The sequence below is a fragment of the Gadus morhua genome, chromosome 3 (assembly GCF_902167405.1).
Source record: "Gadus morhua chromosome 3, gadMor3.0, whole genome shotgun sequence".
Lineage (NCBI taxonomy): Eukaryota > Metazoa > Chordata > Actinopteri > Gadiformes > Gadidae > Gadus > Gadus morhua.
The window spans coordinates 5,185,977-5,212,777 of record NC_044050.1 but is presented as its reverse complement, the minus strand read 5'-3'; the positions used below and the strand labels follow the sequence as shown (position 1 = coordinate 5,212,777).

General features: G+C 42.7%; 1 protein-coding gene across 18 annotated transcripts in view; it reads left to right on the top strand.

Annotated features, from left to right (window-relative positions):
- ank2a (ankyrin 2a, neuronal) overlaps positions 1-26,801 on the top strand; it is a 96,208-nt gene that overhangs the window by 31,221 nt on the left and 38,186 nt on the right. For 5 of the 18 annotated variants that reach the window (XM_030351553.1, XM_030351552.1, XM_030351548.1 and 2 more), the window contains exons 3-39: positions 1,129-1,227; positions 2,575-2,673; positions 4,176-4,286; positions 4,488-4,673; positions 5,761-5,784; positions 6,290-6,298; positions 6,959-7,057; positions 7,392-7,490; positions 7,628-7,726; positions 8,040-8,237; positions 9,712-9,810; positions 9,972-10,070; positions 10,545-10,643; positions 11,177-11,374; positions 13,290-13,388; positions 14,533-14,631; positions 14,851-15,048; positions 15,435-15,533; positions 16,532-16,630; positions 16,760-16,858; positions 17,667-17,765; positions 17,857-17,929; positions 18,361-18,487; positions 18,929-19,001; positions 19,121-19,224; positions 19,658-19,693; positions 20,353-20,577; positions 20,990-21,088; positions 22,158-22,312; positions 22,665-22,876; positions 22,956-23,154; positions 23,292-23,388; positions 23,775-24,003; positions 24,104-24,229; positions 24,328-24,450; positions 24,605-24,637; positions 24,825-24,846. In XM_030351553.1, the coding sequence (XP_030207413.1) occupies positions 1,129-1,227; positions 2,575-2,673; positions 4,176-4,286; positions 4,488-4,673; positions 5,761-5,784; positions 6,290-6,298; positions 6,959-7,057; positions 7,392-7,490; positions 7,628-7,726; positions 8,040-8,237; positions 9,712-9,810; positions 9,972-10,070; positions 10,545-10,643; positions 11,177-11,374; positions 13,290-13,388; positions 14,533-14,631; positions 14,851-15,048; positions 15,435-15,533; positions 16,532-16,630; positions 16,760-16,858; positions 17,667-17,765; positions 17,857-17,929; positions 18,361-18,487; positions 18,929-19,001; positions 19,121-19,224; positions 19,658-19,693; positions 20,353-20,577; positions 20,990-21,088; positions 22,158-22,312; positions 22,665-22,876; positions 22,956-23,154; positions 23,292-23,388; positions 23,775-24,003; positions 24,104-24,229; positions 24,328-24,450; positions 24,605-24,637; positions 24,825-24,846 (4,243 nt within the window). Of the gene's footprint in view, positions 1-393; positions 723-1,128; positions 1,228-2,574; positions 2,674-4,175; positions 4,287-4,487; positions 4,674-5,760; positions 5,785-6,289; positions 6,299-6,958; positions 7,058-7,391; positions 7,491-7,627; positions 7,727-8,039; positions 8,238-9,711; positions 9,811-9,971; positions 10,071-10,544; positions 10,644-11,176; positions 11,375-13,289; positions 13,389-14,532; positions 14,632-14,850; positions 15,049-15,434; positions 15,534-16,531; positions 16,631-16,759; positions 16,859-17,666; positions 17,766-17,856; positions 17,930-18,360; positions 18,488-18,928; positions 19,002-19,120; positions 19,225-19,657; positions 19,694-20,352; positions 20,578-20,989; positions 21,089-22,157; positions 22,313-22,664; positions 22,877-22,955; positions 23,155-23,291; positions 23,389-23,774; positions 24,004-24,103; positions 24,230-24,327; positions 24,451-24,604; positions 24,638-24,824; positions 24,847-26,801 lie in introns of those variants that run through there. The other 13 variants (XM_030351551.1, XM_030351541.1, XM_030351544.1 and 10 more) reach the window with 13 other exon arrangements.

Sequence of the window (26,801 nt, the reverse complement as noted above, 5' to 3'; positions counted from 1 at the left end):
TTGATCGTGTCCTCCACGATCAACAGCCTACTGTTTCAATTTCACATTTCTTAATATTATCCCTATATCTACCATTATATAATATAATAAAATACCTAATATTATATTATGATATAATAATACCAGAGTATTCATTTAGAAACCGAAGCTGCATAACCTTGAAACCTGATCACGACACTAACCATTTGGCATTTGTCAATTCACCCTTTGGTGAGTGTTGATGTGTGCGTGCACGTGCATAGACGTGTGTTCACATAATTATTGCGCTACTGTATGGTGTACGTGCCTGATGGGAGTGTTAGACAGAAAAGGGGGTTGCAGGAGAGGGGCTGAAGGGGGTGTGGACAGGGCTTGGCTAATGCCGGGGGTGTTAGCAGTATAGCCTTGCTACTCTATTTACCTCCGTACCAGGAGACACCAGAGAGAGACTGGAGAACCAGTGAACAACAGCCAACAGCTTTTGCTGGGGGGGGAAAGGAAGAAGGAGCCAGCAACGACCCAGTCCTCTGGAAGTTTCTTGAGGATCCTCGTGAAGACTCCAAACAGGAAAGCATCACGCTTCCATTATCACACAAAGGAAAGAAAGACTTTATGAAGACCGCTGAAGGAAGAGGTGGAGGGCACGTCTAAAGGTTGAAGAAGCAAGAGGACAGAGGAGGTTTAGGTTTTGAAATCCATGCCTTAGTTGGTCCGGATTGGGAATGGAGGATGAGGAAGGAGAGGTGAAGCTCTGTTTTCCTATTGTAGCATATGATGTTGTGTTGTGTATTTTCAATTTTTTGGGCCACTCTTACTATTTGCCTTCTCAGGAACATTTACAGTATTACTAATAATGGATACTGAAACTTCTGGTTACTGTCTACACTTGACTGTTGTTCCATTTTGAGTCAGAACTTCTTTTAATCGATTTATTCACATTCATTAAAAAAAAATTGACCTTTATCCACATATCTTTTAATATTTCTGTCCCTGTTTTTATTGAATAATGTAAAGGGTATGCGTTTGATAATGCAGCTGATGCAAGCATCCAGGAAAATAAACTCAACTCAGATCCAGTTCTACATTGCGAACTCCATGAGTGCATAGCAGGTCACGTGATTTGCTCTAATGGACTTCCCTGTCTGACAGAACGGTCTGAACGCGCTCCACCTGGCCGCCAAGGAGGGCCATGAGGACCTGGTGGAGGAACTGTTGGAGAGAGGTGCGCATGTCGACTCAGCTACCAAGGTACGCCTCCGCCATCAAATGCTTTGTTCTTTATTGAATGCTTAAGAAGTCTATAAAAAAGCTGCTCATAAAGCTGCATCTATCCAATGTCGTCATCCCCCGTCCCCCTCAGTATGTAACCTGATCAGAGGGGAGTAAAGGGTGTGTATCGTATGTGGTGTATCATGAGAGGTCACCTGATCAGGACGGTCTCCAGGCCATCATATGGTTATTGCACGTATGATATTTTTCAATACCATTGGACTGTATAGAGCTTGCATAGTTCTTTTTATATTCTGGGTTTAATGTAATTAATTAATTTGCTTATTTTTAACTTGATCATGAATGTAACTATTTAACCATGAAGAACCTCTCTCACCAGAGAGACCTGAAAGCACATTATCACAAACACATGACAGATACAGAGAAATTACATAAACAAGGACATAGGCATGGTCTTGATCTAAGGTTATAACACCACCAGAGGACCTACGGCAAACCACTCTGCTACAGAAATGCTGCTTTATGGGTCATAGAATCTAATAAACATGGAGAGCTAGAAATTGCAAGAATGTAGAAAGCTTGAGAGAGAGAAAAGGACAGAGAGAGAGAGAGAGAATGATAGAGAAAGAGAAAGAAAGTGGGAGAGGAAAAAGAGAATGAGAGCGAGACAGAGGAAGAGAGAGAGACAGAAAAACAAGAGAAAGGGAGAAAGAGAAGGTTTTTCCCCTTTGCTGGGAATTATGGCTCCTAAATAAGAAATTATAAAATATAAAAGCATCATGAAATAGGTAAACAAAAGCCTATTGATCAATCACATGGCTTTGACAGTCAAAGCAATGTCATCTAAAACATAACCTAATGTGGAGCAAGTGTGGAGCAGAAGTTACCATTTATTATACTCATGGTTTCAGCCAGCCGCCTTCTCTGCGGGCAAAGGCCGACAACAATCCTTCCTCCCGCACATGACACATGATCATGTTTTCAGAGAGAGGGAGAGGGAGAGAGAGAGAGAGAGAGAGAGAGAGAGAGAGAGAGAGAGAGAGAGAGAGAGAGAGAGAGAGAGAGAGAGAGAGAGAGAGAGAGAGAGACAGAGAGAGAGAGAGAGAGAGACAGAGAGAGAGAGAGACAGAGAGAGAGAGAGAGAGACTGAGAGAGAGAGAGACTGAGAGAGAGAGAGACTGGGAGAGAGAGAGAGGGGAAGAGGGAGAGAGAGACTTGTTACTTGACTCTGCATTGCTCTCATCTCTCAGCCTCACCAAAAGTTAAACTTTTTCCTTGCAGTTGATCTCCCATAACCTTGGAGTGATGGGGTTTAGCTATAATGAGCTCGGAGTGATCCTTGTTAACCATGCTTTGTCTCTACAGAAAGGAAACACTGCCCTCCACATCGCGTCATTGGCTGGACAGAAGGAAGTTGCCAGAATCTTAGTGAAGAGAGGCGGGGACGTCAACGCCCAATCACAGGTAGGCCCCACCGGATCCAGAAGACAGATACTACGGTCATATAAATTTGCCGATTTTTATTTTCTTATTTTCTTATTTTTTTCTGCATGATTTACAGATTATTTTTTTAAATTGAGACAATGTAACATTTGTTATCATCATTGTGTCATTTTCATGATGTAAATTGAGGAAGGCTTAGCCTGGAAATCCAGACCCACATCTAGAAAGCTGTAGAGTCTGGCAACGGGTAATGAAAATGGCCAGACTCGAGGGGCAGTGTCACGTTAAAATTGTACCGGGGGCGAAAATTTTACCGGCCTACGTCATCAGTTGTTGACAACTTGACAACCAATTGCGTAAGGGTTGTCCGTTGCCGGGCAGGTTTAAAAAAACATTCGACTCATGTTTCCAAAGACGAAATAACATAATACAGATAACGGATCGCTAGATAACACTTGTTTTTACTTTATATTTGTATTGTATTGAATTGTTTAATCGAATTTAGCTAGTAAACTGAGTGTTTAAAGCAGGTTTCAAAATCCATTCGCGCTCATGTTGCCGAACACCAAATTACATAATACAGATAACGGATCGCTAGATAACACTTGTTTTTACTTTATATTTGTATTGTATTGAATTGTTTAATCACATCGTCTGTTGCCAGGCAGGTTTGTAATTTGTCAACAACTGATGACGTAGGCCGGTACAATTTTCGCCCCCGGTACAATTTTAACGTGACAGCAGCACCAAGCATGCATTTTAAAATATCACTGGATAACACATATTGGATAGCACTACGAACAATCAGAAGAATACAAGGGGTGACGTATCCAGACCAGCAGAGCTAACCAATAGAAAAGACTCCTGCCGTATCCGGTCGGTAAAACAGCAACGCTTTTGGCTCGCCTGTAACTGATACATCGATGTGATTGGTTAATGTTCTGGGCCAGGGGAGGACAAGAATATACAGTATATTGCTCGTTCCCAGAGTGACTGAGCTGTGCTGGAGCAAATTCCAATTGTGCTCTCGCGAGAACTTTGGATTACCAGGGTAGTATCGGCTCCAAATATCGGCTCAAGAAAATCAGTATCGGCTTATCTGTCATCGGCTAAGGCTGTTGAAAATAAATCGGTATCGGCCCTAAAAAAAATTATGTCGGTCGAACCCTAATATAAATTCAGTCGAATCAGGAGGCCAAATAATCTTCCTGTTTTACACACCCAAAATAGACTTTGTGCGGAACAGTTAAACTACAGTCCAACTACATCCACGCTTCCCTCCGTAAAAAATATAATTTCAATGTTTTTTGCGCGTCGCGTTACAAACATGAAGTGGAACTCGGGCTCCTTCGGCATTATAAAGTAGTGTTCTATAACATCAGGAGATGCTTATTCCATCACACATATTATGCCTGCACCTGCTTGAGTGTGTGTGTGTGTGTGTGTGTGCGTGTTTGTGTGCGCGTGTGTGTGTGTGTGTGTGTGCGTGTGTGTGCATGTGTGTGTGTGTGTGCCCTCTACAGAATGGCTTCACTCCGCTGTACATGGCGGCCCAGGAGAACCACCTGGAGGTGGTGCGCTACCTGCTGGAGAATGAGGGTAACCAGAGCATCGCCACAGAGGTAGGCGTGTGTGTATGTACACTATCTCCTTACAGTATCTCCTCACAGCTTCCTTCAACACATCCTTTTCTTACACAATCCTTTCCCGTGGATTTTTCCTTCTACATGGACCTTCTACTCATCATTTGTTAAATTCTTTCGTTCTCTCACTCTTTCTTTCTTTCTTTTCAACGCTCCAATGCCCGTCGCCCCTCTCCCCCGTCCCCCCTCCAGGACGGCTTCACCCCGCTGGCCATCGCCCTCCAGCAGGGCCACAACTCTGTGGTCTCCCTGCTGCTGGAGCACGACACCAAGGGCAAGGTGCGGCTGCCCGCCCTGCACATCGCCGCCCGCAAGGACGACACCAAGTCAGCGGCCCTGCTGCTGCAGAACGACCACAACGCAGACGTCCAGTCCAAGGTGAGGAGGAGGAGAGGGAGGGGAGGGGAGAGGTGGGAAGGCAGGAGGAACGAGGAGATGGAGGAGTGGGAGGAGGGGGGAGGAGGAGGATTGGAACGGAGTTGAATGAAAGTGAGATGAAATGAAAGGGTGGAGAAGAGAAAATAAAGTCTAGATTAAAGTTGATTCCGACATCAGAATGTGGGATCTGAGCATGTTGATGTTGTTAAAGCTAGTGTGGTGTTAATTGTGGGGTTATCCAAGTGAACCCTATTGTCTTTGTATCGGTGCACGCTGTTATCTTGGCTGAGTAGTGAGCTGTAGCCCGATGGACGGACTGCTTCCCTGGTGTACCTCATTAGTCAGTGCAGGGTTCGAATCGGTGAAATAAATTGAAAGCACTAGGATCACTGGATACCAAGGATAACCTTGATTCTCAGCAGGATGTAGATCTGAGATGAGGGAAGGCAGAGTGGACTGGTTTGTTTTATAGAGATCCCTTTGAGCTTATGAGGCTGTCATATACAGTATATTATATGCTATTGCATATTATATATTTGCACTATGATATGTTACATTGATATGATTGAAATATATGTTATTTATCTAGTTCATATAACTCATTGTCATTGTGATATATATATTATAGTAATGATGTATATCTTTCATTGTCATTGGTGAGATATGTATGTTAGTCATTATTTATCTCATTGTGATAGATGAGATATATAAGTTAGTAAGTATCTATATAGTTAATATTCACTTATTTCCTGAGGAGACAGAAGAAGGTGTGAGTGGGATCTTGAGAGGAAGATGAGTGGGACAAGGTGGAGAAGGTGGGACCCATCATGGCTCCCATGTTTCCACTTATTATTACTGTTATTGGTATTGTATTGAGATAACCCTCTTGTATCATACTGCTTGTTTTGTTTTGTTTGAAACTAACATTGTTCAGGTTGTCTTTGTGTTCAGAATGTATCAACGTACCTTGTGATGTCATGCCTCTCCCTGATAACCAATACAAACCAACCTCCCTCCCCCAACACCCTGACTCCCCCTGTCCCTCCAACCTCACCCAACGCCTCTTTCCCTCTGCTCTACCGACCAGATGATGGTCAATAGAACCACTGAGGTACACATTCTTCTCCTCAATGTCGTTATCATACCTGACCTGATGTATGGGTTTGATTGAATGCGAGCATGTTATTCTGATAACTCAGCACTGACATTGCCTTGTGTTGACTATACAGACTTGACTGAAAGAAAAAAATATATACATATGATCTAGCTTGCATGGCTGAAAGTAGAACATAATGCAATGTACATATAGTCTTCAGGTGAATGAAAGATTTATTATGGTTTGAATGATATGTTATGGGTTTGACGTTGTTTCCTTTCTATTTTGAGTTGAACATTATTCAGTCTTAACATCTTAAAGCCAGGTTTTCTATCGTGCTCATTGACACATGCTGAGAAAGATTACACTTAGAAAGGTTTGGGTTTTTTTGCTCTGGTCTACTGTGTATTATTACGGCGTGTTTATTCATGCTGTCAGTGCTCTTCCTTTATGAAAACTGCTGTCTGCCTGACCTTTAAGTGAATTCTGTCTCCTAATTTAATTGCATCGTGTCTATCAGAATGGGAAGGTAAGCAGTGATCCAACGCTGTACTAGATATATGCGTATTAAATGTACCTCATGTAGAAATGTGTTCAAATATTCACATGTTTATCTCAGTATTACATACAGATAGCACAGAGCTGCCCAATGTCTCTGCTGTATTTTAGATCATTAACTAGGAACTATTGACTATTGAAAACATATGGATAGAGAGTCATTTGTCACTTTTTATCAATAAAGCGAGCATGCCCAGATGTTTGCTGTAATGTGGTTATATAATGCACGTATCTTCGTTCTGATGCTTTACTTTATTATTCTATTTTGTTCATAGAGTGATGCTGATTCTTAAACGTGTTATTTGTATTGTTATTTGGCATGTGTTTAATTTTTACAGCCTTTCTTCTTCATCTGAATGCTGCATGTTATACAGCCAGTTGTCTATCTTTCTGTCTGTCTGCCTTTCGGTCTTTCTAGCTGTCTAGCTGTCTAGCTATTACTAAATATCTCTAGATATCTATCAATCTTTCACTCTTTCACTTTATCTATCTATCTATCCATTATTCCTTCCAATATTCTCCTCCCTTGCTTTCCACTAACCTTTCTGAAAACCTTCATGTTTCCATTCTGCTTTCTTCCATACGTTCTCTGTGAGTTCCTCCTGATCTGGTTCCTCTCTCTCCCTGACAGAGCGGCTTCACCCCGCTGCACATTGCTGCCCACTATGGAAACGTCAACGTCTCCACCCTGCTGCTGAACAGAGGAGCTGCGGTGGACTTCACAGCCAGGGTCAGTCCAACTGTTCCCATTGACTTTAACTAATCAGGATGTTGGTCGGCTGCAGGGGCGGCCTGGGCCTCCTGTGTCTGTGTTGGCCACTCATGTAGTCGATGATGTTTGGCTTCACCTTTTCACCAATCCAAAAATTTGTAATGAAGAATAGTATTCAGTAAAGCATTGAGAAGTGTTTAACTCAAAACCAGCCGTTTGCTTGTGTGTGTGTGTGTGTGTGTGTGTGTGTGTGTGTGTGTGTGTGTGTGTGTGTGTGTGTGTGTGTGTGTGTGTGTGTGTGTGTGTGTGTGTGTGTGTGTGTGTGTGTGTGTGTGTTTGTGTGTGTTTCCAGAACGGCATCACTCCTCTTCACGTGGCCTCCAAGCGGGGGAACACCAACATGGTGGCGCTGTTGCTGGACAGAGGAGCTCAGATAGACGCTAAGACAAGGGTGAGTATTGAAAATACCACACAGACACTATGCTGCCCTCTACTGTTTAAACCAATACCTGCACTTATTACTGCATACCAAATTTTGGGTGTGATTGTGTGTATCTGCGTGTGTGTGTGTGTGTTTGTGTGTCTCAGGATGGTCTCACTCCACTACACTGTGCAGCGAGGAGTGGACATGACCCTGCCGTGGAGATTCTGCTGGAGAAGGGAGCACCCATGTTAGCCCGGACAAAGGTAGGGTCCCAGCACGCCGCGCAGAATATAACATAGAGAGAAAATACAAGAGATAACAAATATGAATTGGGCGCAGGATCAGCTAGCGGTTAGAGTGCTTGATTCCCTAGCTGAGTAGGATCCTCACCAATACCTGTTCCTTAAGTCATGTATCACACCGCTCCCTGTCATGATTTTGAACACGATTGTGAACACGATTGTGAACACGATTGTGCTTTAACAACGCTTTTGAATCTGTTCTCCAAAGAATGCTGAGGCAGTCGTGCAAAGAGCCGATCTAACCTCTTTGTTTTGTTCTTCGACCCCATCCCAGAACGGCCTGTCCCCACTGCACATGTCTGCCCAAGGAGACCATGTGGAGTGTGTAAAGCACCTACTGCAGTACAAGGCACCTGTTGATGATGTCACACTGGACTACCTGACCGCGCTGCATGTCGCCGCCCACTGCGGCCACTACAGAGTCACCAAGCTACTGCTGGACAAGAGGGCCAACCCCAACACCAGAGCTCTGGTACACATACACACACACACACACACACACACACACACACACACACACACACACACACACACACACACACACACACACACACACATGCACACAAACAAAAATACATGTACATATACACTAGGGCCCGACCGATTCATCGGCCTGCCGATTTAATCGGCCGATATAGCCTTCTTGAAAATAATCGACATCTGCCAAAAAGACGCCGATTACAACCGATTTATTTTTATTTATTTTATTTTATTTTTTTGAAATGTTATTGCGCTTATTAACCTGCAAATTGCGCTCCTACTCGCCTAGCTAACTAAAAACTTTAGCTGGAGTAAAAAAGAGGAGATTGAATTTTACCATACAACATGAAAGCCCGCTCGCTCAGGCAGCTGCGCGCTCACCTCACCAAGACGCGTTGTATGAGCATGTTGTGCCTGTTTTTCTTTAGGTCCCAGGCCATGTTAATTTGTTATACTGTAGACTCTAACGGTGAGACCATACTGCTCAGCACGCACGTGTTAGTCACTGCTCACGAGCGCAGCACATTAGGAGTTAGTTATTTATTTTACATTTTAAATTACACTAATTTTTGACTGTAAATGTATTCTAAAACACTCAAAGGTTCTGCATTCAATTCACATATTCGTCAAAAGTGTTTAAAGTATATTCAAGGTATCAAAAACTACGTTTTATATGCTTATTTATTTATTTATTTTAATCGGCCGATTAAATCATAATCGTAATTTTTCTCTGAAAATAATCGGCATCAATATCGGTCGGGCCCTAATATACACACACACACACACATACAGACACAAACACATATAAATATATATATGCATAAACACACACACATAGACACACACACATAGACACATACACATAGACATACACGCATGACACACACACACACACACACACCAACACTACGGTTGTGGTACACTCACACACACACAAACACACAAACACACTAGAGCTCTGGTACACACCAACACACACCAACACCAGATCTCTGTTACACACATACATACAACACACACACACACACACACACGCAAGCACACACACGCACCAACACTAGTTCTCTGTTACACACATACATACAACACACACACAGACAACAACAATACAGCTCTGGTACATACACATACACACACACCAACAAATATCCAAACAAATCCTGTGTGATACTGTAAGCGGAGGATAATCTTTTCTTGTAGAGTGAGCCAATAAGATTAGCTACCACTTTACTCAACTTACTCGGACCTCCGGGGCCAGATGTTGATGTCAAAGCCTTTCCTAAAAGCCCCTTTGTCAAAGGCTGATTTTAGCGTTCTGATGCGGCACATTTTGCATCAGAAGTGTCCAAACTACTGCACAATCTCTAATGCATTAAGCGGGCAGTTACAACAGGCATGATCTTATGCTGTTATCCAAACTCTGGATTATAAATTATTGATATATCCATTCCCTCCTCCTACTGTAGAATGGCTTCACTCCACTGCACATCGCCTGCAAGAAGAACCGGGTGAAGGTCATGGAGCTGCTGGTGAAGTACGGAGCCTCCATCCAGGCCATCACTGAGGTAAGGCCCCATGCAGGCCCAATGCCCCTGTAGCCACTGTTATAAAGGGTCACAATCGAGTAGTCTAGTGCCTTGTATCTCTGATTGTTTCCTACCCTCCTCTGTGTAGTCTGGTACCTTGTCTCTCTCATTGTTCCCTGGCTCTGCCCTCCTCTTTGCAGTCCGGTCTGACTCCCATCCACGTGGCAGCCTTCATGGGTCACCTCAACATCGTGCTGCTGCTGCTGCAGAACGGGGCCTCGCCCGATGTCCGCAACATTGTGAGTCCTTCAGAAAAGCCCCAAAACAAATGGACGGCTGATCAAACCCAGGCTGAAATTTCTGCAACCCATTTTTATATCTAGATCATTGTCGATTTCATTATTAAATGTGAGCTAGTATTTCAATTATGGCATATTTTCTATTTAACCTTTATTCATTCAGGGAAGGCCATTGAGAGTAGGCTCTCTTTTTCAATGATGCCCTGATTACACAATACAAATAAAAACAAAAATACAAATGTACAAAACAGTCAGTCAAACAACCAGAACAACATTTCAATAAATATACATAATACAATACAATGGGACAATTAGGATAGCCATTTTAAACACAAGTCCTAATCCTTATTCATTGATAGTATAATGAGAAATTGTGTGTGTGTGTGTGTGTGTGTGTGTGTGTGTGTGTGTGTGTGTGTGTGTGTGTGTGTGTGTGTGTGTGTGTGTGTGTGTGTGTGTGTGTGTGTGTTCCAGCGTGGGGAGAGTGCCCTCCACATGGCAGCTCGGGCAGGGCAGATGGAGGTGGTCCGCTGCCTGCTGAGGAACGGGGCTCTTGTGGACGCCGTGGCTCGCGTACGTAAACGGCCTGTAACTTTATCCATCCAAGTGGAGAACCCTCAATGTACTGAATCATTAAGAGATGAGGAAACAAACTGCAACGCCTTTCACATTTATTCTAAGTAACTGTCATGTAGAATAAAGGTTTTATAAACGTTTTTCTCATTCACGTTTTATTCTACGTAACTGTCAACCTTTTAACCAGCTGGTGGCTCTCCCTGGCCAGCTGGTGGCTACAAATAGTGGTCTGTATTTGACCCCGAGCACACTGTGAACAGTGTATAGGACCAATGGGTACGGGGGCAGCTCAGCCACCAATGAGGCCAACGGGCCCACCCCTTCCCTTACCTGCACCACAACACTTTTACCACCTCCTTCTGCAATCTCCACTCCCCAGGGGATGGAAAATATTATCTGATTCATAAATGTACCTACCATTTATTATCTAGCTTCTTTCTCAGGCTGTTTCTCTTTCTCCATGATCTATTTGGTTTCCCTCTCCATCCTCAACAAACCCATGAATACAACATCCATCCTCTGTTCCACAGGAGGACCAGACACCGCTGCACATCGCGTCTCGCCTGGGGAAAACAGACATCGTCCAGCTGCTTCTGCAGCACATGGCCCATCCGGACGCCGCCACCACCAACGGCTACACCCCCCTCCACATCTCCGCTCGGGAGGGGCAGGTGGAGACGGCGGCTGTGCTGCTGGAGGCTGGAGCCTCACACTCACTGGCCACCAAGGTACCAGAACCCCAACCCACTGTTCATACAAACACTAGTCCACCAAGGTACCAGAACCCCAACCCACTGTTCATACAAACACTAGTCCACCAAGGTATCTGAACCCCAACCCACTGTTCATACAAACACTAGTCCACCACGGTATCAGAACCCCAACCCACTGTTCATACAAACACTGGTCCACCAAGGTACCAGAACCCCAACCCACTGTTCATACAAACACTAGTCCACCACGGTACCAGAACCCCAACCCACTGTTCATACAAACACTAGTCCACCACGGTACCAGAACCCCAACCCACTGTTCATACAAACACTAGTCCACCAAGGTATCAGAACCCCAACCCACTGTTCATACAAACACTAGTCCACCAAGGTACCAGAACCCCAACCCACTGTTCATACAAACACTAGTCCACCAAGGTAACATAACTCCAAGCCATTGTTAATGCAAACAGTACTCCTGGCCACCAAGGTACCAGAACCCCAACCCATTGTTAAAGGTCCCATGACATGCCACCAGGTGTGAGTGTGATTAGCCGTTACAAGCCGTTTTGAAACACGCAGACATGTGGACACGCCCACTTGTGATGTCAGAAGAGCCAGATTTTCATAACGGCTTGTAATGGCTAATCACACTCACACCTGGTGGCATGTCATGAGACCTTTAATACAAACACTATTCCACCAAGGTACCATAACCCCAACCCATTGTTACAGTTTTTCTCAATCGTTTAAACATGTTTTCTGAAACTATAGCTCAATTTCTCAACAAACACAAACCTGAGAAGAGTTAATTATTTTGTCAAAACTCCACAAATTCTCCTCTAAACTGATTTTTTTCACCAAACAGTAAACACAGCTATCAAATGAATATCTCTTAGAGAGCATCAATTAAACACTGGTGTGATCAATTCAAAACACTTGCATCAAAATACTAGTTACATTTGTTTTGGCTTCATGAGGCCATGAGGATACAATGCATATTTGTCTCCATCCAATGAGCTCCAATGGGCTAAGCTCACAATCTCAGCTTCCGAGAGTTATATTGTACACCTATAGTTGATACTGCAACATTTTTCTGACAATAAACCAATGTTACCTAGTATTTTGGCAAATTACAGTAGAGTAATTGCACTGATAGGTAAAATAAAAAACACTACAGTGAGAAAATGTTTAGACTGTCTTTCACAGGATGTAATGATGAAATCAGTGCACATGTACAAAAAGTTAACGAAGCAAATATTTATTTATTATTGTAATGCAGTAAAATGTTCAGCTGAACTGACTGCATAAAAAGCTTTTCGTAAGCCAACAAAAAATAAAAATAAGAATATAAATGAGGTGAAACAGATCTACATGTAAATCAGTCTGTATCCCAACTCCGATCGTGATCAGGCCAGAGGACCATATCTACAACACAGTAGAGCTCACCTGAGGCATCTTTTATGCTCTGACACATGATTGAAGAGCTTTGCCAGTTGAGATTGAACAGGTGAGAAGTGAGTTAGACTTATTGGTAATTGGTTGTTGTATTTTGAAGGCCGGTGTTTCCAGGTCAACCAAGTGTGCTACATGATGAGATTTGTGCTTAGAGTTTTTCAAAAATGTGATTTAGAATTTCTATATATGTGAAAACAGTGGAATTGTGCTTATAGTTTGGAGTCTTGTAGTTGATACATGAGCTTCAAGTTTTCAGAATTGTGTGCATAGTTCCATTTTTTGTGTGTATACAATCGAGAAAAACTGTAATACAAACACCACTGCTGTCCACCAGGCTAGATTAATCCACTTTTAATTCAAACACTACTGATGGCCACCAAGATAACAGCCAAATGTATGGACATACGTTTGTAACATAAACAGGAAGGCTTTGAGAAACATAACATCCTGGATTTGAATGTACCTTCTGCAGAAAGGATTCACTCCTCTCCACGTGGCAGCTAAATATGGAAGCCTTGATGTGGCAAAACTCCTGCTTCAACGGAGAGCTCTGCCTGACGATGCAGGGAAGGTGAGCTGGAGACATACTCAACCTATGCACGACTCATTATCACAGCCTACAGTAATCGTAGGGGGAGCTTGAGACATTCACAACCTATGCACTCTTTATCATAGCCTATAGTAACAGGAGGGTGAGTCTTTTCCTGACGTCTTTGTTATTGGATGGATTGACGAAGCTAGATCCCAAACAGACATCGGGCCCTATTTTAACAGTCTGAAACGGAAGTGAGAAGCGCCAAATAATGTGGCCTAATTCACACATGGAATAGCGTTTTATTTTACAACTTCAGAAATACTAAGTCCTGAAATAAATTTCAGCAAAGAAAACTTAACGCACATATGATGTGCGGTACCTGTGGTTCTATTTAATGATATACGCAATACATTAACAAACATTGTTTCTAACGTTATCGACTTGTGTTACTAATATGCATGTGTCCCCCGTTAATATACATTGCCATGGACTGTATTATGCGTTACGTGTTTAGTTTGCGTGTGTTTAAACAGATGGACGCACACACGCGCGCCCGCATTCATTAATTATTTTCCACATACACACACGCGCACCCGCATTCATTCATTCTTTTTAACACTCACTCTTGGTAAAACAATGTTTTCTCACAATCAAATACTCATCAATCCAAAAAGTTAGGGGCTTGTATACGATGTCTGTGTGTGAAAATATGTGTTTGCTGCAGATGCATTGATTTAAAAGTACAACTTATTACCGCTGTATCAGCTGTTCTTTCCCAAATAATTTACCAAGAATGTGTGGCTAGGTAGATGAGAGAAGCAAAGTGTATGCGCGAGGTGCACAAGCAACATTATGCATGCGCCCATAAAACAGCATCTGAACAACGCGGCAATGACTTTAAACCAGGTATTTCCTGGTTTGTGCCGCAATTGTTTTCTGAAACTGCAAAATAGCACCAGGGAACGTTTGCGCCAGAACACGCCTCCTCCATTCGCTGAACCGCCCCTTAGGGCGCAAGATCATTCCCTAATCTAGCGACCGCGCCTGTGGAGGGAAAATAACGCTCCGCGCCAGTTGCAAACTAGCAACGACACATGCGGTGTAGAAGGTAAATTTCGCTGGATGCAAGACAGGGCCCATCTTCTCTGTGTTCAATCCACCAACATGTTTCCCTCTGCAGAACGGCCTGACCCCTCTGCATGTAGCAGCTCACTACGACAACCAGCCGGTGGCGCTGCTGCTGCTGGATAAAGGGGCGTCCCCTCACGCCACAGCCAAGGTGACAAACACACGCACTCAATGTACGGTTGGACGGGATCTACATCTGTATATTTTGTTCAGCATATGCTTTTAATGTTATCATGAGTAACCTACATCTTTTCTTTGCATGTGAAATATTTCTGAAAAATCAAAAACGTTGTACAGAAATAAAGAATAGCAGTCGTATGGCCCAAGGATCAATGCTTAAAGGAATGACTGACTGTTCTCCGTGATCCAGAACGGCTACACCCCGCTGCACATCGCAGCCAAGAAGAAACAGACGGCCATAGCGCTGGCCCTGCTGCAGTACGGGGCCGAGACCAAGGTCTTGACCAAGCAGGGGGTCAGTCCTCTGCACCTGGCCGCCCAGGAGGGTCACGCAGACATGGTGGGCCTGCTGCTCGGGAAGGGAGCGCACGTCAACGCACCCACTAAGGTGACACACACACATCTGTTATATCAGACCGACACAGACACACATACAAGCACACACAGACACACACGCACACACACACACACACACATCTGTTATATCAGACCGACACAGACACACGCGAACACACACACGCACACACACACACACACACACACATACACACACATACAAGCACACAAAGACACACACGCACACACACACACACACACACACATGTTTTACCATTTATAGACAGCTTGTGATTGATTCTTCCGATCTCTTGTGTGTGTGTGTGTGTGTGTGTGTGTGTGTGTGTGTGTGTGTGTGTGTGTGTGTGTGTGTGTGTGTGTGTGTGTGTGTGTGTTTGTGTGTGTGTGTGTGTGTGTGTTTGTGTGTGTGTTCTTTAGAGTGGACTCACTCCTCTCCACCTCTCAGCCCAGGAGGACAGAGTGAGCGCAGCAGAAGTGCTCGCTAAGCACGAGGCCCACCTGGATCAACAAACTAAGGTACAACACAGTAGTGGTGGGACAGAATATCCATACGGCCATATCGTCGCCCTTCTTCGTGAAATACGAGCATCGACACTTTTTCTTTTGCATTTTTATGCTTTATGCCTGAAGAGTTAGACAGGAAATATTGCCCCAAATATCGATATTTTAATTAATAAAATAAGGCGCTCTGAACAGATTTCCCTGCTCCTCGGGTTGGCGCTCAGCACAGGATTGGAGGAACCTTGAACCTTGAAAAGAAGTTAACCAACCAAAAACTAGTAAATGAAAAACTCGGTTTGGACTATGAATTAAGACTGAAATCCAGCACTTTGCCTTATCAGTCATTAGGTTCATCGTTAGACATATATCGTGATGTATCGTTATAGGATTGTCTAACAATTTATAGATTATTATAGAATCGCAGAATTATTTTTGTTTGTATGAAAATCCATGCATACAAATACAAATACAGGCCAGAACCACAATTTGCCTGAGTTCATCCCGTTCTTATTCACTGTTGGTTAACAGATCCATTTAATTCAGTGTTGTTGGCATAATGATACTTTGTCCGTGTGTTTTTTCATTCTTTCTTATAACTGGACCCGTGATTATAATGAAATATGGTCCATTTTGGATTCATTCTATGGACGCGTATCTTCGAATGCAGACAGGAATCCTATTTTCCAGGCTATTCCCGAACGGCTGGTTGGCTCACATGCATGCTTGCTCCAGCCAATAGAATTCAAACAAGTTTAGGCTTTCCACAGGTGAAAAGGTGGAAAGAAACTGTATGCCCAATTCATACACATACTGTTTTTACGTGCGCCGTGTGCGATCCATGTAAGAATTTGACCAGCAACCTACCAGTATAAAAACAAAAAGCTGTCCAAAGAAAAGGATTCATCTTTAATAGCATTTGTTTATCAACAAGTAGCTAAGATATTAAAGGACAATCATTGAATTCTACTCAGGTGTGTTAGATCATAACTTTGTGTTTCACATTTCGTTCCCAGCTTGGATATACCCCTCTGATAGTGGCCTGTCACTATGGAAACACCAAGATGGTCAACTTCCTTTTACAGCAAGGGGCAAGCGTCAATAGCAAAACTAAGGTAGGATTCAGCATTTCACAAATCTGTGGAAAAGATAATAAGTTTGAGTATTTCTGACAACACACACACGTTTAAACATTACATTTCTGTATAAATTAAATAGAGTGTTATTTTGTGCTTTCTCTGCAGAACGGTTACACACCACTCCACCAGGCAGCTCAACAAGGGAACACACACATCATCAATGTGTTACTACAGAATGGGGCCAAACCCAACACCACCACTCTGGTAAGAAAACCCTCCCAGCCTTCAATAGTGTATAGCTATTAAAACTATCACTTACTACATACGCAGTATGTTTGTCTTAGGAACCATTAAGCTACACTGAACTGGCTTGACAGATTTGCATTTCCATGACAACAGGGCTACCCTTTTGAAGGTGTGTCTTTGAAGTTGTATTGGATTTAAACGTGGTAATATGTCTTAATACACGCCAGTGTTGGTGGATGTGACAAACTCTTGTCTGAAGAGTGGTTGGTTTTGATGTTTGCGTCCGAGAGAGGGCTACACTTTCCGGACACTTATAGAATAAAACCAAGGTGTCTGGCACATTTCATATACAACATCGTCCATTGTAATGCACATACACAACCACGGGACTAAGAAAGTATCACAAAGTTGCTGTGGGCAGTAGGCATCTGGGTGACATGCTCTCCTCCTTCCAAGATCCTTTAAATCTCATAGGGTTGAATTTGAGCTAAAACACGGGGTTAAAACTTCTTCTCTTGAGTCGATGACAATACAACTCATAGACTTGTAAACTATTTTGTTTAATAATATAGCCTACTGTAAGATTTGTTATGTTAACTAAGGTATTCATTTTAACATTACTAATATATAAATAAGTACCTTAGTCAACATGAACAACATTAGTAAATGATAACTAGACCATTAGTTAACTGTTAGGTAGTTGTTCGTTAATAGTTATTTAATGCTTATTACTGCAATTACTAATGCTAATTATTGGTGAATTATTGTACCCTTATTGTGAAGTGTACCCCAAACAATAAGAGTTGTTCCTCTCTGTTTGTGTCAGAATGGAAACACGGCTCTGTCCATCGCTCAACGGCTGGGGTACATCTCCGTCGTGGATACCCTCAAGGTCATCACCGAGGAGGTCATCACCACGACAACCGTAAGTGCATTCAGTCTGGGTGGTTATGTATAAAATGGGCCTGGAAGTTATATTCACAGAAATATATTCTTCGTCCGATTTCTAATTTCAGACGGTGACAGAGAAACACAAGCTTAATGTTCCGGAAACCATGACAGAGATTCTAGATGTGTCTGATGAAGAAGGTGAGTACTTCCAAAAGTCAAGACTAAATGAGTATTCTCCGTACGGATCATTTTTCAGATAATAATCACAATGTGAGCATGGCATGTGATTGCAGCCCAAAACGGGTTGCAAAGGCTCAAATGTCTTTGCTCAATAACATACCAAATTCTTAGTTTGTTGTCTGATTAGTCACTTAGATCCAAAATGAAAGGACAATAGGTTCCACATGGTAAAATCCCAAGGTTAGAGCTGTCCATTGGAACCACAATGTTTAAACGGTTCAGTATATGCTTTTAATGTTATCATGAGTAACCTACATCCTCTTTTGCTATCTAACCTCCAAGTAAACGGTAGAGAGAATGTCCGAACGCCGAATTGATGAATATCTCTTCTCTCTCTTCTCCCTCTCTCTCTTTCTCCCTCCCTCTCCCATTGTGTGCCATCTCTCCAGGTGAGGACACGATGACGGGTGATGGCAGTGAGTACCTGAGAGCCGAGGACCTCAGGGAGCTGGGGGATGACTCTCTGCCAGGACACTACTTAGACGGCTTCAGCTACATGAGCCACAACCTGGACAGGTGGGGGTTCAGCCAGAGAACACAGATGTACGCAGACAGACACACACGCACACGCACATGGCCCAACCAGGCACACATGCAAAACATGCAGACACACGTGCAGGCACAAACATGCACACACATAAACACACACAGAATCAGAATTGCTTTTATTACATCTTATTAAGTACGAAGAGTACAATTATTGTGCTTCGTTCCTCTACAGCCACATAGCAGCAACAATACAATATAAAGTAAATAGATAGTTAAAAAAAAATGTAAAAATAAGTAAACGCACCCATGCACAAACGTGCAGACACACACGACACACCCTAACACACACACACACACACACACACACACACACACACACACACATATACGTATTCCAGTGGGAACAAGGTGGCCTGCCGTCAGTTCTGAAGTGTAACTTTAATGTGTTCATCTGATCTCATTCCATAGGCCCAACCAGAACCCAAACCAACATTACCAAAGAGAGGGGCTTCTCATAGAGGATATGCTCTCAAGCCACCAGGTACTGAAATGCTCTTCCTGTGCTGTGCCTTCTCATCAGAGCACATGAGTTGAATAAGACCAAGAATAGATTCCTTCCCTGAAAATGTTTCTGCTGACAATGTGGTTCCTGGCCTCTAGGTGGCATCTTTGTCAAGAGAGAATGATAAGGACTCTTTCCGCCTGAGCTGGGGAACTGAGCACCTTGATAACGTGGTGCTATCATCCAGCCTGCTGCATTCTGGGTTAGTCCACGCACACACACACACACAAACACACACGCACACACACACACGCACACACACACACACACACGTACACGCACACACAAATGCATGCACACGTACACACATGTGTACACTTGGATATGCACAAGAGCCGGATCACAAAATTGCAAGTACACGCAGCATGTTTCAGTGTCACACCTCACACAGATATGAGCACTGTGTCATTTACTTTGATTAATTCAGTCCTTCATTGTCCCCTCTCTCGTCCACACATAATGTGTGTGTCCTTCCCTCTCTCTTGTTGGTTGGTCTTATGCTGCTCCTGTTGTGCCTCCTCTCTGTCCACTCCTGTCCTCTCCGTGCCGTCCTCTCCATGCTGTCCTCTCTGTGGTGTGGTCTCTGTGCTGTCCTGTGTGTTGTGGTGGTGTTTGGCTGTGTTCTCCGCCTCTAGCCGCTCTTCCCCGTGCCTAGACCATGACAACAGCAGGTGACTCTCTCCACCCTGGACGTCCCTTTCTGTTCATCCGCTCCCCTGAACTTCCTTACAGAAGTCACGTGCATGTTTTGTCTTTTTGCATAAAATATATATATAATTAATAATAATAATAATAATATAATATAATTTAATAACCATAATATCATATTATATAGTGTATAATACGACTGGGAAAATCGTATCTGGTGAACAACAATGATGTGAATCTCTTATCAAGCATCAGTATTCCTAACAAAGTCATCTTCCCTCCCTACTTATAACAAATTGGTGTAAATATAACTGTCTGGAATGACATGAGAATGCTGTTTCATCATTCGTCGTCTGCCTGCAGTGACTACTGCTCTTATCTGCATGGAGACCCATCCAATTTGAAGATATTAACACATTGTTGAATACGTATTTGTTGACCCGAATTGAGAACAGCATTGTATATTATATAATAACAACGCACAAATAGAGTTAAAAAGAAATAAAATTAATGATAAAGAATACAATAGTGTAATATACACCATATCATCATGTCCCCATTGCTGTAACTGCTTTAGATTAACAGAAGTATTCCAATATGACATTCTGTCCCAATTCTGCAGCCCTCAACCACCCTGTTGTTTCTATGTTAACATCTAATTGATCATGTCCCGTCTCTTCAGCTTCCTGGTCAGTTTCATGGTGGACGCAAGGGGAGGGGCCATGCGCGGTTGCCGTCACAACGGCCTGCGCATCATAGTGCCTCCCAGAAAGTGTTCTGCGCCGACGCGGGTGACCTGCAGGCTGGTGAAGAGACACCGTCTGGCCTCCATGCCCCCCATGGTGGAGGGGGAGGGGTTGGCCGGGCGCATCATAGAAGTGGGCCCGACCGGGGCCCAGTTCCTGGGGTAAGGCTGTGCTGTGTTGTGGACAGAAGCTTACATTCAGACTATAGGAATATTGTGTGCGTCGAGGACAAGCGATCCCACGCCGGGTCTCTGAGAGGCTGCTTAGTGCGAGTCTGCTAAGATGAAGTAGGAAAGATAGGTGGACTTTCCAGAGCTGAGTTGACCACCCACGCAAACCAACTGCTACAAAATGCTCACAAAGCATAAAAAGATTTCAGCAATGACTTATTTATTTATAGTTAATGTACAAAGATAAAATGTAAATATGAACAGTCCGTGACAAAATTACACAAATTAACAAATATCAGTAATTTGACTTCATGCTTTGTTCCTGTTCTCGTGATATAGAGTGCATGGATGTGTGGGTTCATGTTCTTTCCTGAATTTCCTCTACCTGCTGCGTATGGATCAGTAAGCTCCACCTCCCCACGGCTCCGCCCCCTCTTAACGAGGGCGAGAGCCTGGTCAGTCGCATCCTGCAGCTGGGTCCTCCAGGGACCAAGTTTCTCGGGTATGGCTGCCTGCTTGAGGCCCGCAGAACCCCATGGCATTCTGGTTACCCCTTCCCTTTAATTGTTTTATTTTGCCCCCTACAAGGAGTTGTTCCTTGTTTCCCAGATTGTGTTCCTTTATTTTGATCCACATGTTTTGCTTTATCGATATAACTTATACAACAATGTATAACAATAGAAGTCATTTTCTTTGTACTGATAACAACTTCTCAAAGTACTCCATGTTAGTTTTGAATTCCCAGGTAATTAAAGGTTGCCGTTTTCTAGCTATGAGCATATAACAGAGAAAGGCCAACATATTTTTTCACAATAAAATCTGCGAAATAGTAAATTTACAACAAACATTGTGTCTTAATTTCTCTTCAAAACAATAGATTACAGCAACAGAAAGAATGTTGTTTTATAGGACAGAGATCAAGGGACGTTTTGTTTGTATTCCATTCCTTTGACTTTAGCTGAATGTCTTCTGTGTTATTTTTCTTGATGCTGGACATAGAGGAGGCCTTATTTCGATATAATAACCTCATACCTCAAGGGTTTACTTTGTATTTGCCTCTAGTAGTGGCCATGTATGACTTCAAATTGTTCACATTTATTTTATTTTTTATTTATTTTTTTGCATCGTTATAAGCACGGCACAAAGATAATGGACTCGGCTCTGTGTAAAATACCATACCATACTGATTCAAAGAATTGAGAGCTTGTTTATAATGCAGGGTCTTATATAAAAACAGACCGCCGCACAGAATGCTTTCATTGAAATATTCACCCGACCAAAAATAACCATGGCTTCGTAGTAGGCTTGATAAATTGTGAACAAAGTAAAGTAATTAATGCAAATATTGCCTTATTCACTATGCTACGTTTTTCACCTTGCCTAATTTCTATTTTAAATAAATGAATAAATAGTGTATGGCCACTTTGTACATGGAGCAGAGTTCAATCCCTAGTGAGTTTCATCGTCTTTTACTCCAGTTATTGTTTGCTCTTCCCCCGCACTTCGAATAAATTCCTTCACCTCACCCACTTCCATACTCCTCTTCCCCTCTTCAAACTTTTGGATGGTAGGCCTGTTATCGTGGAGATCCCCCACTTTGCTGCCCTGCGTGGGACGGAGAGGGAGCTAGTGATTCTGAGGAGCGAGACGGGGGAGAACTGGAGAGAGCACCACTGTGATTACACCGAGGAAGAGCTCAACCAGATCCTGAACGGCATGGACGAGGGTGAGGGAGGTGGTGGGGCCTGTTTACAAGAAATCCCTGTATGCACACGTACATACAGGTTTCAGTTTGGTACCACACCCATGGTTTAATCAATCTGAAAGAATGGGCAGAGACCTTTGGTGTTTTTTTAATTATTTGGATAATTTCATGAATGATGTTGCAATATAATTGCACGGGATAGGAATTGCAGTATCAGTAAAAGGTATGCGCAGCACTGCATAATTTCAGATACTGAGCACGTGACTTGACAACACTCAATATAAATTGTATAAATATGCAAAATATTTTTCATTTGAAACACCATTTTAATCTAGTAATTGCTGGATGACTCATCTATGGTCTCTCTGTGTAGAGCTGGACTCACCAGAGGAACTGGAGAAGAAGAGAATATGCCGCATCATTACCAGGGACTTCCCCCAGTACTTTGCAGTGGTGTCGCGGATCAAACAGGACAGTCATCTGATTGGCCCCGAGGGCGGGGTGTTGAGCAGTACTCTGGTGCCCCAGGTCCAGGCTGTGTTTCCAGAGGGAGCCCTCACCAAGAAGATAAGAGTTGGACTACAGGTGAATGACTCAACAAACCCACGCTCACCAAGACTTTGTCATGTGTTTGTATTGAAACCAATGTTGCCTTGCATCATAGGCCCAGCCAATTGGTCTGGAGTTAGTGAGGAAGATCCTGGGCAACAAGGCCACGTTCAGCCCTATCGTCACGCTGGAACCCCGGAGGAGGAAGTTCCACAAACCAATCACCATGACGATCCCTGTTCCCAAAAGCTCAAACAACGATGGGACTACCACTGGGGAAACGCCCACCCTGCGTTTGCTGTGCAGTATTACCGGTAATGCCTGTCCAGATTCAAAGATTACATCACTTTTTAACAGTTTCAATGTACTAAAATGGTATTGAGGTTTTCGTAGAAGAGTATATCATTCTATGTTGATATATTTCTTAGTTTACCTGGTGTTCATGTTGCAGGTGGAACCACACCTGCCCAGTGGGAAGACATCACCGGCTCCACTCCACTCACATTTGTAAACCAATGTGTGTCCTTCACCACAAATGTCTCTGCCAGGTAATCCCTCACAACTCTCACCCCTATGCACTGCCCTCTTATTAAACCACTTTTAAACAACAACGTGGATTAAATTTGAGCTGATTAACTCAATTCAACTTTTACATAGATGAAAAAATACAAAAAAAATGAAAAGAATATAACACTCCGGCACGTAGCTTTATTGGAAAATAATGTACGAGGTGGTTAAAGGCCGATGTTGCTAACCACCACTGAAGGACATTATTTTACCATAAGCCTTGCGTTGTCTTTACTTTTAGTAATCTATCTCATGTCCACTTCAAACTTTGGTTCATGCCTCTCTCTCTCTCTCTCTCTCTCTCTCTCTCTCTCTCTCTCTCTCTCTCTCTCTCTCTCTCTCTCTCTCTCTCGCTGTGTCCCCGTAGGTTCTGGCTGATAGACTGCCGGCAGGTGCAGGAGTCGGTGAATTTCTGTTCCCAGCTGTACAGGGAGATTATCTGTGTTCCTTACATGGCCAAGTTCGTCATCTTCGCCAAGACGCTGGATCCCATCGAGGCGCGGCTCCGCTGCTTCTGCATGACGGATGACAAGATGGACAAGACCCTGGAGCAGCAGGAGAACTTCACAGAGGTGGCCCGCAGCCGAGACGTGGAGGTAGGGAGGGCTGTAAGGTTGGGAATACCTCCAGATGGAGCTAACAATGGTTTATTAACGACGGCAGCAAGATCATTCAAATGTTTGTTTTTTTATGTAGGTTCTGGAGGGAAAACCTATATTTGCTGACTGTTTTGGAAACCTGGTTCCTCTTACGAAGAGTGGACAGCACCATTCATTCAGCTTTTTTGCCTTCAAGGAAAACCGGCTTGCCTTGTTTATTAAAGTAAGCGTTAATTTTTTATCGCCGCTTCAACTGGTCTCAATAGATGACAGACCATTTGTGTTGTTATTGGATTCAAAAGTTGTATAATTGATCTGCAGATTCGGGACACAGCCCAGGAGCCTTGCGGCCGTTTGTCCTTCACCAAGGACCCACGCACGTATCGCACACTGAACCATAACGCAATCTGTAATCTCAACATCACACTCCCAACATACTGCAAGGTCAGAACTACCATCGTACATTGGTGAACTTGTGTTTATTTATGTATGGATTTATAATGTTAATACACAGTAATATAGACAATATTTACCTTTGTTACTGATGGCATAATCACAATGATTTGGATTGAACTGTTTCCTCTGCTCCCCTCCTCAGGAGTCGGATTCTGATCAAGATGCTGATGATGAGGTAAATAGTTTGATATGTGGTTAATACATAAGAGTGTAGGTGAACCCCATTTAAGATACATTCGAACCATATGAGATAACAAAAAAGAGTTTTAGGAAGCTTGGGCCATGTTATCCCCTTGGTTACAACTAAGATCATATAAAAGTATTTGGAGCTGGAACTAACCAAAATGTGTTTTTTTTTGCAGAGTGAGAAGAGTGACAAGAAATGTGAGTAAATATTACCCTATAATCTCACAGGTAATGTTTGACAAAACAAGTTAATATGAGGTGGTGAGATTACAATATACCACACCTATATAAAAGAAAATTGTGTTTATATATATTTTTTCCATATATATATATAGTGTATCATATATAGGTAAGGTATGTGCCAAGATTGTAATGTTTAACATAGTGTAATGACAAATGAATGGATGCTGCTAAATAATGCTACTAACAAATGTAGTATGTATTAAACTCTGACCGCTCTGCTATGGCTGTATTGGATTCTGCTCCAAACCCCCATTCTTCCCCTTTCCTCCTTCAACAGCGCAAATAATGGCCGTATAGGGATTACCTAATTTACCGAAAATAATCAATATGCAAATCAAACAGAGCAATTATAACGAATAATAAATATCGGAAAAAGTATTCCCTTTGGCCATTAATTGTTCTTGCCAATCAGCTTTCAGTCACTGGACAGCAAGATTATAGCAAACATTTCTAACAAAATCCCTGAAAAAATGACATTGTTGACTAGCAATGTTCTACATATTTTGTAAATGCATGTCTGGAAGGGTTTCATGGTTCATCCAGCATCCTTCATTCATCCTAACCCATTCATCATCTATCCTTTTGATCAGTAACAATACCATTCAATATATAAACCTAACCTTATAATTATTATAAGCATTTGCATGTAAGGCAAACTTAGGAATATTTGACTCAAAGGAGAATTCCGGTATTTTGAACATTGAGCCCCCTTTCTGGTTTGTCTAGGATGAAGTAGAGTGGTTGACACCGAAATTTTTACGATTAGTCCTGTCTCGGGTATTTGGCTCATTTCGAATCGCCCCTGCCTGCTTCACAATGGCTGGCTACGGGCATTCACAAACCTGTCCTTAAAACAACCCTAAATGTTCATTTTCAGAAATGTGAAACTCACCGAGTGGTTAGTGCTGTTCGTTGATGTTCCAAATCAAGTATCGTAGCGAATTACAGTTTCTGTCGTGTTTTATTTAGCATTTTTTAAATCCATTGATTTCTGTTGGAAGACTCATTGCTCGTTGACCGGAAACGGAAAGGGGGGTTGGTTGTAGTCTTTTCGCTCGGCTCTAGCCCTACTGTTGAACCGGAGAACCGAGCAAAAAGACTTCAACCAGCCCCCCTTTCCGTTTCCGGTTTCCGTCCGGTTTCCGTTTCAATGGATTTACAAAATGCCAAATAAAACAGGACAGAAACTGTATTTCGCTACGATATTTGACTAGGAACATCACAAACACCACTAACCAATCGGTGAGTTTCACATTTCTGTGTAACCAAACGGTTAGTGTGGTTTTAAGGACAGGTTTGTGAATGCCCGTAGCCAGCCATTGTGAAGCAGGCAGGGGCGATTCGAAATGAGCCAAATACCCGAGACAACATTTTTTTTGGTGTCAACCACTCTATTTCATCCTAGACAAACCAGAAATAGGGCGCAATGTGCTAAATACTGGAATTGTCCTTTAAATGGGATAGTTGTATTTTCTTCCCATAATTGCACTTTGTCTTCAAACATAAGTTTTTCGTACCTTTCTTTGACTGAACTGCTAATATTTTTGGTTTGCAAAGAAATCCCGGGAGTCTATGTATGCATTTAACCTGGTATGATATTTGAAACTAGTACAATTACATACAACGCACAAATGCAAGCCAATGGTGAATGCTACAGCATTTGGCTTGATAATGTTCTTGAAGATCTGTATCTTGTCTCCAAGAACTTGCTGTATTATTTTGAGAAAGAGGCCACAGAAGGCAGAGGAAATAAATTGAGATCAATTTGCATTACAACAGATCTGCCTTCCAATTAAACAAATCTTCACCAGTCCTGATTTTGATGCGTTGATTACAAATCGAGGTATCCCTCATTTATGCCACAATGTTTTTTTTTGTTTTTTTTAAGAAGACATGTATATTCATATAAC